This window comes from Pogoniulus pusillus, chromosome 15 (genome assembly GCF_015220805.1).
Source record: "Pogoniulus pusillus isolate bPogPus1 chromosome 15, bPogPus1.pri, whole genome shotgun sequence".
Classification (NCBI taxonomy): domain Eukaryota; kingdom Metazoa; phylum Chordata; class Aves; order Piciformes; family Lybiidae; genus Pogoniulus; species Pogoniulus pusillus.
Genome location: NC_087278.1, coordinates 21440956 through 21453122, shown reverse-complemented (window position 1 = coordinate 21453122; position 12167 = coordinate 21440956). Strand labels below are relative to the sequence as shown.

General features: G+C 55.3%; 2 protein-coding genes across 2 annotated transcripts in view; both read right to left on the bottom strand.

The window, feature by feature from the left end:
• WNT5B (Wnt family member 5B) overlaps nucleotides 1-2092 on the bottom strand; it is a 98881-nt gene extending 96789 nt beyond the window's left edge. The window contains exon 1 of the mRNA XM_064155704.1: nucleotides 1857-2092. Within this exon, the coding sequence (XP_064011774.1) occupies nucleotides 1857-1862 (6 nt within the window). The 5' untranslated portion in view covers nucleotides 1863-2092. The remainder of the gene's footprint in view (nucleotides 1-1856) is intronic.
• Nucleotides 2093-6541: 4449 nt separating this feature from the next.
• Nucleotides 6542-12167, bottom strand: part of ERC1 (ELKS/RAB6-interacting/CAST family member 1) — a 317339-nt gene continuing 311713 nt past the window's right edge. The window contains exon 23 of the transcript XR_010305042.1: nucleotides 6542-7633. The gene's annotated coding sequence lies outside the window, so the exon portion shown is untranslated. The remainder of the gene's footprint in view (nucleotides 7634-12167) is intronic.

The window sequence follows — 12167 nt, the reverse complement described above, 5'->3', positions numbered from 1 at the left end:
CTTCACCTTGGATAAACCCAGGTGTCCACGCAAAGGATATTGGTTTAAGATGATTCTCTGCCACAGCTTTAACAAAGTCCACTTTCTGCTCTTTTGGGAAGAACAGCATGTACCAAAATTGCTTCTGCATTTTACAAGAGCATCTGCCTGTGTGACAGAAGACAGCACCCACAGGTTAAACCTGCCACCACCAGAAAAAGCAGCTGCTTCAGCTGGTGTGTGTCAATGCCCAGTGGCAGATACAGAAAGGAAAGGCAAGGACAGGGTCACGCCTGGTGTCAGTGCCCCCTTGCAGACCTCCCAACTGCAGGGGAAGCTGGATGAGATGTTAGAGATACATATGCACCTGGCAGGCTCTGAAGGGACAGATGGACACAAGTGGGTGCAAAGGTAGGAGATGTGCCCATTATACACCTGTGCCTGAGATGGTGCAGACACAAAAGCCCCAAGAAAGCCCAAGAGGAACGAGTCCTGGGTGTGAATGCAAGTGAGGAAACAAAAGACCAGCTCACACAGGTGAAGTGTGTTCGAGCAGGCGGCATCAGAAACAAGCAGGTGCACACAATTAATGTGATGCACAGGCACCCAAGTTTTCAGCTGTGAAACAAATGAAGCAAGAGTGTGAGCGAGAAGCAGCCCCACAGATCAACAGGTGAAGAGATGGGGGCAGGCAGCAGGGCTCGGGGGGGGTGGTGATCACGTGCTGGATCGCAGCATTAAGAGACAGGTAAAAGCTGAACAGGAGAGACTAACAGAGGCACCCAACTGGTGGCAGAGGAAGCACAAAATACATTGGGCAGCAAAGTGCATCACAGCACACAATACTCGTGTTTAGGGAAGTCAGCAGTAGTGCTAAGGGAAACACTGCACCATTATTCCCACAAAAAAAGCCTCACGTCTATCACAGACGTAACTGAGATGCCCATGCCCTGCTACTGCGAGACAGGGAACACAGCTGCTACTCATCTGTGGTCTCTACACACACAAGCATCTTCACCCTTGCCACATGCCATGGCCCAGGACAACACACTCTGCCACGCCACGGGCACGTAGGTGAGAAGGACAGTGCGGACCAAAGGCTGGGATGCTCTCGGGAAAGTCACTGTGCTCACAGGGAAAGGGCCCTCACCTGAGAGCAACATCTTTCTACACAGAGAGAGCACCCCATCTCTCTACTCCATCTTACCGGAGTAACCCATTTGCCAGACACAGGCTGGTCACGCTCGAGGAACATCTGCTTCACCAGCTCAACGTCTGCCACCGCAGACAAGCAGCCCTTGCACCCCAGCAACATCCCTCCTAGCAGAGCACGGCCCCTCACGCTCCAGCAGCTTCTCTCCTACCAGAACAGGTCTCTCGCACTGCAGCACCACCGCCAAGGCCACTCCGGGGCCGCCCCGCAATTGGCCCTAGTCCCGTGCTCCGCTTGCTGCCCTGTTGCTCTGGGCTGTAGGGGGTTCGCCCCGCAGCTGCTGCCCGGAGGCGGCCGCGGCTCGGCCCCTCCGACGGTCGCGGGCCCCGGCAGCTCCTTTCTCCGGCCGCGGCCCCCGCGCAGCCCCTGCCATGGCCGAACCGCCGTCCGCAGCGGGTCGGGGGCGCCCCCGGCGCCGCGCTGCCAGAAGTCGGAGGCGAGAGGCGGCCCGTTTCTCCCGCGGTGGGAAAAAGCAGCGACCCCGCGCCGCTGCCGGCACCGCCTCCCGCCCCTTCGGGGGCCGCCCAGGGAGGCGTACGGCCGCGGGACGGGACGGGCCCGGGGAGCCGAGCCGCCTGGCACGCCGAAACACCTCCCGCCCCCCGGTCTCCCTTCCCCGCCGTCGCCACCCTCCCCGTGACCGCGGGCCGGGGCCGCCTCCTACCTGCATCCTCGGTCGGCGGCAGCAGCAGGTGAGCGGACGTCCGAGGCGGGCACGGGGCTCCGCGCCCCACTGCGCGGCGTCGCGCGGCCGGAGACCGCGAGGGGACGCACCTGCCCCGGGGGCCGCGGCCCCGTCGCCGCGCCGGGCAGATCCCCCGCTAGCAGCGAGAGGGGAACGAGGAGAGGCCACCGACGCTGCCTTCCCCCTTGCCGCGGCGTCTCTGGACTCCGGCGAACGGCGGCACTGAGGGCGGACTCCCGGCCGAAGTTGGCGGCGGAGGCGAGTGCCGGGCACGGGAGGTGCTGGCGGATCCCGGGGGCTCCGGCCGCCTCCGCCCCGCCTACCCCCGCCCCGCGCCCGCCCCCTGCGCCCTGCGCCCGCCCCGCCGCGGGCACCGCCGCAGCTGCCGCCGGAGCCGCCGGGATGGGGCTCGCTCGCGGGCGCGCGGCGGGGCGGGCGCGGGGCTGGCCGGGGGGCGAGATGCGGACCCGCTGCCGTCGGGCGGAGGCAGCGGGGAGGGGTGGGGGGAGGAGTGCCGCGGACTGTGCGGTAGAGAGAGGACCGGGCTGGCTTCCCCGGAGCCCTGCTGCCCTCCGGTTCCTACTGTCGTCCGCCGTGCCCCACAGCGCTCGGTCACTCCCGGGCTGCTCTCAGCTCACCTGTGCAGCAGCCGCTCTTTCCCAGGCCCCCACGTCTGTGAGTGCCCAGCCTGGCACCGCCCCGTGCAGCAGAGCGCCCTGCCGCACATTTCCCGCCGTGGGTGCCCACGGGCACCCGGCCCAGGTAGCCACAAACGCAGGGGACGACGTGCTGGAAGCCAAAGCCCCGCTCTGAGTACCCACCGTGGGAAACACCAGTGGGGTTGCTGGCTCCGGCCAGAGCTCTTGACCCAGTGACCTGCTCCTTCATCTGAGCAGGGATTTTTGGCATCTGTCTCTCAGCGCAGCCGGAGGGTGTCGGGGAGGGTTGCAGAGAAGGTGTGAATGATGCAAAGGCTGCAGGGACGCTGTTAAAGAGGCTGGCAAAAGCTTGCACAGCTTGCACGAAGCTCTTGATGAGGTTGGCTCTCAACAGGCACATCTACCGACTGCCTGCAACACCAGGAATCACACTTGGGGCTCTCCCCAGCCTCTCCTCCCATAAAACTCCACAGGTTCACGGCCAGATCCTGTTCTCAGTTCTCCTAGCAGAAGCAGGGAGTAGCTGTGCAGGCATTAGCAGGATCCCGACAAATTTACGTTGGTGTAACTGAGAGCTGTGCTTAGCCCCGGGGATCATTGGGCATCTCAGCACACAGAAGCAGGATTTACATGCCCGGCCCCGAGCTTGGTGGCAGCAATGCAGCAGCCAACAAAGCCAGGATTTACACTGGCTGTGTCAGGATGCCTGGCTGCGGGCCTCGCAGCGTCAGACAGCCTAAGTCTGCACGACAGGCGCTGCAGAGCCTCCCTGTGAGCCCGCAGGCAGGCGCCGCAGAGCCTCCCGCAGGGAGCAGCCTCTGCTCCAGCACAGGCGCAGCCCAGCGCAGGTGAGGAGCCAGCAGGAGCTACACCTGGGAGACCTTTGGGCCCCTGGGATTGCTCGAAGTTGTAGTTTGAGGCTGGGACTGAGGGCAGCCTGAGGCAAGCACCCCTACAAACAGCTCTGGGCGTCTGCGGGGAAGCCTGAGGGGAAAGCCGTGAGCGTCTTCAGAGGAGGCAGTGAACGAATACAGGCTGCACGGTACAAATCATCGAAGGCTCCGAGTGTCCCAAGTTATCAGCAGCTGACCCAGTGTTTCTCATTGCCGTGGTCATTAATGATACCTCCTCCTAAGGGGAGGAGAAGACAGAGGAGGTACAGCTGGAGGTAAATAGTACCCCGGTGTTTGTGGCAGGAAATAAGGAGCCATTGTCCTCAGCACGATGCAGCTAGAAAGGTAATAGTTGGTATGGCAAATACCAACTAATTAGAGGGCAAAGGCAGTCTTGGAATGGCAGCTGGCTGCAGGGAAATTTAGGTGCCAGCTTTTTCACTGCGAGGCAAAGCTGTTTTACCATATGGGCTGCTGTTCTCTCCTTGACTGTCGAACTTCTAACTTGCATGTGAAGGCTTCAGAGGGCAGGGTGCTCCTTTGAGGACCTAGCAAACGGCAGGGGACCTTCTTGTGGCCCTGGAGGTGCGAAGAGGAATGCCACAGAACAGAGGGTTGGTAACAAATTGCTTGGCTTGTTGCATAACACACTTTGTCACTCTTGGTGCTACAAGGGACAGCTGGCCACAACGAGCCAACAAGCCAGGGGTCCTCATCAGTCCTCACAGGAGTCCTGGCTGGGCTGGGCACTGCTTCACACCTTTGGAAGTTTTCTAACATCAGGGTTAGAGGTGGCAAAATGGGAAGGCACTGTAGGATCAACAGCAGAGGCAGGTGGGTGGGACTGGATACACGTGCTCCTTAAAACCTCCAGCTGTGAGCTGGGTGAATTCGTCAGAGAAGATCCCAGCCTAGTGAAAGACCATGCTGGCTTCAGCATAGTCCACTTCCTACAGCTTTAATCCTCCCCTGCTGTTTCCACTCCTCTTTTGGTGGGACAAGAAGAGCCCTGGGGAGGAACACAGGCTTATGTCAGTCCTATGGTAGTGCTGGATGCCAGGAAGGGCAGGAGGCACAGCTAGGGGCTGCTTGAAGGGCTGGAGATGAGGCAAAAGGTCCTCAGCCACCAGTCATGAGGTACATGGCTCATCTGGGAGAGTATGTCTGATGAGGGAAGGCTTGGCACTCCTGCCAGCACTGAGGGCAGAAAACACAAGTTGATCACAGTGCTTGTGTAAGTGGCTGAGGACAGGAGGCCACCGATTACCTCTCTGCTGAAATGTCTTCGATGTTCTTCTCCTGGAAGGAGAAAAGTAGTTTGCCTTCTTTTCCTCTGGCAAAGCTTGCTTTACCCTCCACCAAAACACCACCCTATGAATATTGTACCAGAGCTTTTTTTGTCAACTTCATCTATGGATGATGGGCAAGGACAGGGCACTTGTACCTGGCCAGGGGAGAGCCTCACTAGGTACTGAAAGCACCCACTTCAGTAGCAGACAGAAGGGTCTCCTGCTTAGCCTCAGCTGCTAAAGATGTCCAGATGTTCTTCAGAAGATATCCTAATATGATTAAGCCTCACTGATTTAACAATGAGCAGTGTCCACAACTGGAGCTGGGTAGGGTGTGGACTTTGCTCTTGGATGTAACCAGCATTGGTGGGAGATCCTGTCTCAGCACATCCAGGCAAGATGTTACATCTGAACAAAAGGTAGCTTAATCCATGCAGCTCCTTGGACAGCACAAGCTGGTTTACATCCCTTTATCTCTCTGAAACAGTGCTATGGCATCAGCTGTCCTCACACTCCTCTTTCTCTTCTGTTGGATTAATGGGTGCCACATCTCTGAATAATCATAGAATCATAGAATCAAGCAGGTTGGAAAAGACCTCCAAGATCATCCAGTCCAACCTAGCACCCAGCCCTGGCCAATCAACCAGACCATGGCACTAAGTGCCTCATCCAGGCTTTGCTTCAACACCTCCAGGGATGGTGACTCCACCACCACTCTGGGCAGCCCATTCCAATGCCAATCACTCTCTCTGCCAACAACTTCCTCCTAACATCCAGCCTAGACCTGCCCTGTCACAACTTGAGACTGTGTCCCCTTCTTCTGTTGCTGCTTGTCTGGCAGAAGAGCCCAACCCCACCTGGCTACAGCCTCCCTTCTGGTAGTTGTAGACAGCAATGAGCTCTGCCCTGAACCTCCTCTTCTGCAGGCTGCACACCCCCAGCTCCCTCAGCCTCTCCTCACAGGGCTGTGCTCCAGGCCCCTCACCAGCTTTGTCACCCTTCTCTGGACACCTTCCAGTACTGCAACATCTCACTTGAATTGAGGAGCCCAGAACTGGACACAGCACTCAAGGTGTGGCCTGAGCTGTGCTGAGCACAGGGGCAGAAGAACCTCCCTTGTCCTACTGGCCACACTGTTCCTGAGCCAGCCCAGGATGCCACCTGGTTAACCTCTGCTGCTGGTGAGCAGGAAGAGAGTGCTCCAATTGTTTGACATGTGGAAATAGCTCATTTGGCAGAGGAGAACAAGGATTTAATATGCATAAGGACCCTAAGACCCTCTCAGTTAAGGGCATGACCCTGCAGAATATATTCAGAAGCAGGAGACCTTATCACTAGGAAGTGGGCAATGTGACTCCAGCTTGTCTTAATGCAGATGTAAGCCCAGTCTGGCACTTCTGTGGTGCTCATAAGTTCTCATCTCTTGGGAAGTTTCATCCATCTGTGCTGCATCTTCCATCAATCTAGGGAGATGGTCCCTCATGTCCTCTCTGTATGCAAGGCAGAGGCCAAGATGGTATCCCCTTTCTACAGCAGCTTTCAAGGAGTATCACTATGCTTTTTCATTGCCAGGGATGGGGTTTTGTCCTTTAATTGCTGCTCACCCCACATTTCTGTGGTGGGATTGGTAGCAGTAGTAAGAGCAAGTCAAAGGGAGTTAATTTGTTGTGAGGAGCTGGACACGTTTCCAGCAGTGAGATTTTTATGAGTCAAGGTGGAATTCATGGAATAAAAATCTGGAAATGGGAAAAAAAACCCCAAACCTTGAGCTTCTGCCAAAGGAAGGCTCATTCCAGATGAGTTTACCTGATCTGAACTGCCTCACAGGTGTGAAAGCCTTTACTGACCCACCCCCATGTTCTCTACCTGTCCCTGCAAACAAAGAACAGCACCACCTTATTCCCAGCCACTGCGCTCCTGGGAAGCAGCCAGTTGCCTTGAGGCATAAAACTCATGACCTGAGAATTTGTGGCACTCCACAGAAGGAAATATAGACTAAACTTCTGACAAAATGTCTAATGTTGACATCTCTTAAGTGGTGGAATTGTCTCCCCAAGGGACACGTGGATGCTCTGCTCCTTGAGTCAGGGAGACAGGACAGGACTACACACAGAGAGATGTATTGTTGGGAACCTTACTGCCCCCATCCCTGGCAGGGACACTGAGGGGGGAGAGAGGAAATAAATTAGATGACTTGAATCATTTCCAGCTCTAATTGCTATGATCTTGCAGTACTTTTCCCAGCCTCAAGTATAATATTAACCATCAAAGTGCGATTTCACCCACGGTCAATTAAACCGGGATTCATCTCGCTTGACATCATCAAGTAAAATCCATCCTGGTTCCAGGGACACCCTACTGAGAAGAGACAGGAGCCAGGCAGTGCTTCCAGGGCTGGGCAGAAGCTGCTGCCTTTGGAGGTGGACATCTCCAAGCGTGCTCTGCCCCTCTCCCAGCACAAAGGGCAGTGCAGCGATTGTGTGACGTTGGTTTGGCTTCCCTTGGTGATGTGCCAGCAGGGTCCAGGGAATGATTGCCCATCTCAAGACTGCTGCTGGCTGAGGGGGTGCTCCCGAGGTCAGATGGAGACTGCCCACAGTGCTGGCTGGTGTGTGCTGTGGTGCTAGATGACAAGCTCCATCTTCATGTTCAGTGGCCTCTGTCTGGCTTACTTCTGCCCCCCTGGTCCTCCACAGTGCATCTCCGGGGAGTTCCTCAAGTGACCACAAGGGATTCAATATCCAGAGCTGCATGTCAGCTCCACAGCCTGGAAGGTGCACCAGGGTATGGCTTTCCTGTGGTGGATCTCCTACAGCTGCTGCTCCTCTCCGTGCAACTCTTTTCCTCCCCAGTCCTTGAACAAAGGGCTGATCTGAGCCATTCTGAACACCAAGAAACCACAAACTGAGAACCCCCTGCGAAGACACAAAGATTTAAAGGATGCAGCAGCAACTGGACGGACCTGCTAGCTGTGGTGGGGTGAAGTCCTGACTTGTCTGGCTCCACGTAACTCGGTAGCAAGGCTGTGGAGAGCAGGCAGAGTTCATGCCTCCTGGTTTGGCACTTTAATCATTAGACAGGCACTCCCGACAGTGGCTCTGTGGGCTGAGGGAGTTAAACTGTAACTGCCCCCCTCAGTGGCCCCCTGCCAGGAGCCCCAGCTCACCTGACCAGGGCAGGACCAGCTTCCCACCCAAATCCCACGGGCATCACTGATGGCTCAGCAGGGACATGAGGTTGGCCCTGGCAGTGGGCTGGTGTAGCTCTCCCACAGGGCTGTGGTGGTAAAGCAGCACACTCTTACTTTTTATCCCGTGGAGCTGGGAGAACTTCTCCATCTGTTCCCCCCACGAGCATCACCCAGCCCCATGGCACTGCCAGGCAAGGGTGACAAGAGATGCCCCTGGGGGCAGCCTGGGGCACCAGCCCCACGCTCTGCTGCTGACATCCCAGGGCCATGTTTGGCCATAGCCAGACAGTGAGGTAATCTGCCCCCAGCTGCCCTCCTCTCAGACCAAGTCTCTTGGTCTCTTCCACTTGGCTTAAACCCCGAGGTGAAGAGCTGCACATCCTTTCCAAAAGTGTTATCAGCATAAATGATGACAACTCCTGATATTCCTGTCTGTTCAAATGGCCAATCCCATTCTAAAGCTTCCTGAATTCCTGGCTTTGGCTGCTCCCCGTGGTAATGAGCTGTGCAGCACAATTAGCCATGGTCTGTGATAGTAACCACGCGATGGGTTTCACAGCAGCATGGGCAGTGTGCAGGCCAGGCTGCACAGGAGGTGACAGCACACTCCTGCCAGCTTGCTGGGCAGGTATCACCTTGCAAGCACAGGAGCAACCACAGGGCACAACCCGGCTCGGGTATGGAGACACTGAGGCCACAGTGCTGCGGCTGCTCACTCTGGGCACTGTGACAGAGGACTCCCCTCAACACCTGCCAGGGAACAGTGAACCCCAAATTCCTGCCGTGCACAGTCCAAAGCAAACAGTCACCCTGCCAGCCTCCTCCCTCCAGATTAGTGGCATAAGGCTTCAAGTGCTGTGACTCTGGCGAGATGATGTCCCCAACAGCTGAGCCTCCACTGGCTGTCTTGAGCAGAGTGCATGCAAGTGTCTAGCTCGGATCTGTCAGAGGAGCTCTGCCACCCCCTCCTCCTGCCATCTGTGGCTGCTCAGAGGATGCAGCTGGGGCGGGAGGGCATGTGCTCCCTCTGTGCTGCACTGCTGCTGCTTATTGCAGCAGAGTCACCCCTCCAGAATGGCACCAGAGGAATGTTAAGGCCTTACCTTGCTCCACTACATGCTCCCTCACTTCTCCATCTAATCCCTTCTTTCCTTCCTTCTTTCCTTTCTTCTTTTGTCCTTCCTTCTTTCTTTCCTTCCTTCCTTCCTTCCCTTTTTTCTTCTTTTTTCTTCCTTTTAAATTTTCCCTTCATGTTTTCTTTTTTATTTCCTCTCCACCCCTCACCTTGCTTCTTTTTGGTCACCTCCCTTTGTCATTTCTTTCTTCCTTTGCTCAAAGGTTCTTCTGTAACTTCTTTCTTCCAAAGCAAGAGAGGCCTCTGACTGGGTCTGGCACTGACCAGGTGAAAAGGTTTTGTTCTCCTGCTGCTCACTGGGGTTAATACTACAGAGCAACTTCATTTGAAGAGGCAAAGACAAGCCCACAGGTGATATCCAGCTGTCACGGGCACGGTGACGACGGGCAGGTTCACACTGGTGCAGAAGGGCGAACAGGGCTAAGCCCTCTCTCTGCTGCCTGGCCATGCAGCATCCCTGTGGGTGGGCATGGGGAACAGAATCCCCCAAACCTAACCCATGAGCTGTTCCCTGTGCTCACTTGGTGCCTCTCTGCACCACCCCTGGCTTGTGCACTCCCTGCAGGGGGACCAGCTCAACACCCTGCTTGCGAGGCCCTGGGGACACGCTGGTGACGCAGTTGGCTTCTGGGTTGGGTGGCACACACTCCACAGCCTGGCAGCTGGTAAGGGAAAGGAATGTGCTGAGATGCCAAGCCATTAGGGTGTGACCAGTGCCACCCTGCCATCTGTGTCACCCTGCCACCACAGAGTCAGGACAGTGGACAGAGGGTGGATGGGGTCAGTAATGGCACTGTACAGAAGGTGAGGGTGCGACAGAGCTGCTGGGACTGCAGAGCTGCAGAGGCTTGGGCTTAAGGCAGCACATGGGGAGTGCTAACATGTATGATATGAGGTACTCCTGCCAAGAGGGTGAGTGCTGGTGCCACTGTCTGGAGGCAGACGCTGCCCTGGCATGGCTCTCGCACAGCCTGGGCACAGCCACTATTTACAGGCAGTGAAACCACACCACATTTCCTGCTTTTATTTCTGGCTCCCACAAAACCCAGGGAGAAAGTGAAGAGCCTAAGCAAGGTATAGGATGGGCTCTGCAGCTCCTGGCTTTGCCTTTTACAAGTCCTCCTGCAAACCAACCTGGTGGCAATAAAGCCTACACATGAAAACCAACATGTTTTGTAGGCTCCAAAGAGCCCTTTGATGACAAATGCCTTTGCTTAATAGTCTCATCCTCACAGGGCAAGCTGAAAGGGACAGAAATGCTATCCTTAGACACTGTGGCTTCTAAACAGACATATACAGCAGGGGTAACAAACAGGCTTACACAAACATCAGCACCAAGGCACACACAGTAGGCAGGCAAGAAAGCTGTATCTGAAACACCAATATAGGCTGGGCCATGACTGGCTTGAAAGCAGCCCTGAGGAGAGAGACTTGGGGGTGCTGATGGATGAGAAGCTCAACATGAGCCACCAATGTGCTTTTGCAGCCCAGAGAGCCAACCAGAGCCTGGGCTGCAGCAAGTGTGGTCAGCAGGGCGAGGGAAATTATCCTCCCCCTCACTCTGCACTAGTGAGACCCCACCTGGAGCACTGCATCCAGTTCATAGCACTCTTGTAATAGTGGCTCCAGAATGTGCTGAAGGTGTCCAGAGGATGGCCAGGAGGATGATCAGAGGGCTGGAGCACCTCTACTAAGAGGAGAGACTGAGGGAGTTGGGACTGCTCACCTTGGAAAAGAGAAGGCTCTGAGGTGACCTTGTTGTGGCCTTTCAGTATCTTAAGGGCACCTACAAGAAAGCTGGGGAGGGACTTTTTAGGCTGTCAGGTAGGGATAGAACTAGAGGGAATGGAACAAAGCTAGGAATGGGTAGGTTCAGACTGGATGTTAGAAGTTCTTCAGCATGAGGGTGATGACAGCCTGGAACAGGTTGCCCAGGGAGGTGGTGGAAGCCCCATCCCTGGAGGTATTTAAGGCCAGGCTGAATGTGGCTCTAGACAGCGTGATCTAGTGTGAGGTGTTCTTGCCCACAGAAGAGGGGTTGGAACTGGATGATCCTTGTGGTCCCTTCCAACCCTGGCTAATTCCATGATTCTATGAAACATCAGTGCAGTCACAAGATGGGAAGAGGGGAGAAACCACATGGCAATGGAAGGTTTCCTTCTAAGGCACTCAGATGTTGTGTTGCATACAGTCTTGATGCTTGGCTACCAGGCAAAGACTGCTGATGCTCCTGTGGTATAGGCAGCCCTTGGCACATGTCAAGGGCCTGTCATGGAAGCCATCACAGGATATTAGGGGTTGATGGGGACCCAAAAAGATCATTGAGTCCAAACTCCCTGCCAGAGCAGGACAATACTAACACAGATCACAGAGGGACACATCCAGACAGGCCTTGAAAGGCTCCAGAGAAGGAGACTCCACAACCTCCCTGGGGAGCCTGTGCCAGTGCTCTGTGAGCCTTACAGTAAAGAAGTTCCCCCTTGTGTTGAGGCAGAACCTCTTTTGCTGCAACTTACACCCATTGCTCCTTGTCCTGTCCCAGGGAGCAGTGAGCAGAGCCTGTCCTGAAGCCATGTCTGTGTGTGCGTATTTACACATGTCAGAGACTAAAGACATATAATCCATTGGGTTCTGTTCCAGATTCTGCCAGCTGCTCCTCCAAAGGTAAAATCAAAGACATGGAGTTCCCCCATGTAATTTAAGAGTAATTGTGTCAGTGCTCTGTAGTGCCATGGGCTGGTTGACTGGATAGGGCTGGGTAATAGGTTGGACTGGATGATCTTGGAGGTATCTTCCAACCTGCTTGATTCTATGATTCTGTTTCCTGTGGTTGATATCCTAAGGTCATGCCTTGAAAAAAAAAATCAGTGTCTGAAGCTGAAAATTCCAAGGCAGTGCAGAGCACCTCCCTGCCAACAGCACTTGTGGCACCTGAAGTCAAGCCAAATCACTAAATGCTTCAGCACCTCTTGGGGCTGTAATCATTCACACTTGCCTAACACCAAAGAAAGACTCCCCAGAATACCCAAACACAGCCCAAAACCTGAAGACCCTATGGCTTGTGCCCCCAGAACGTGTTTGCTCATGTGCATGAGATCTTTTTTTTAACTCAGGGAGGCCTTGT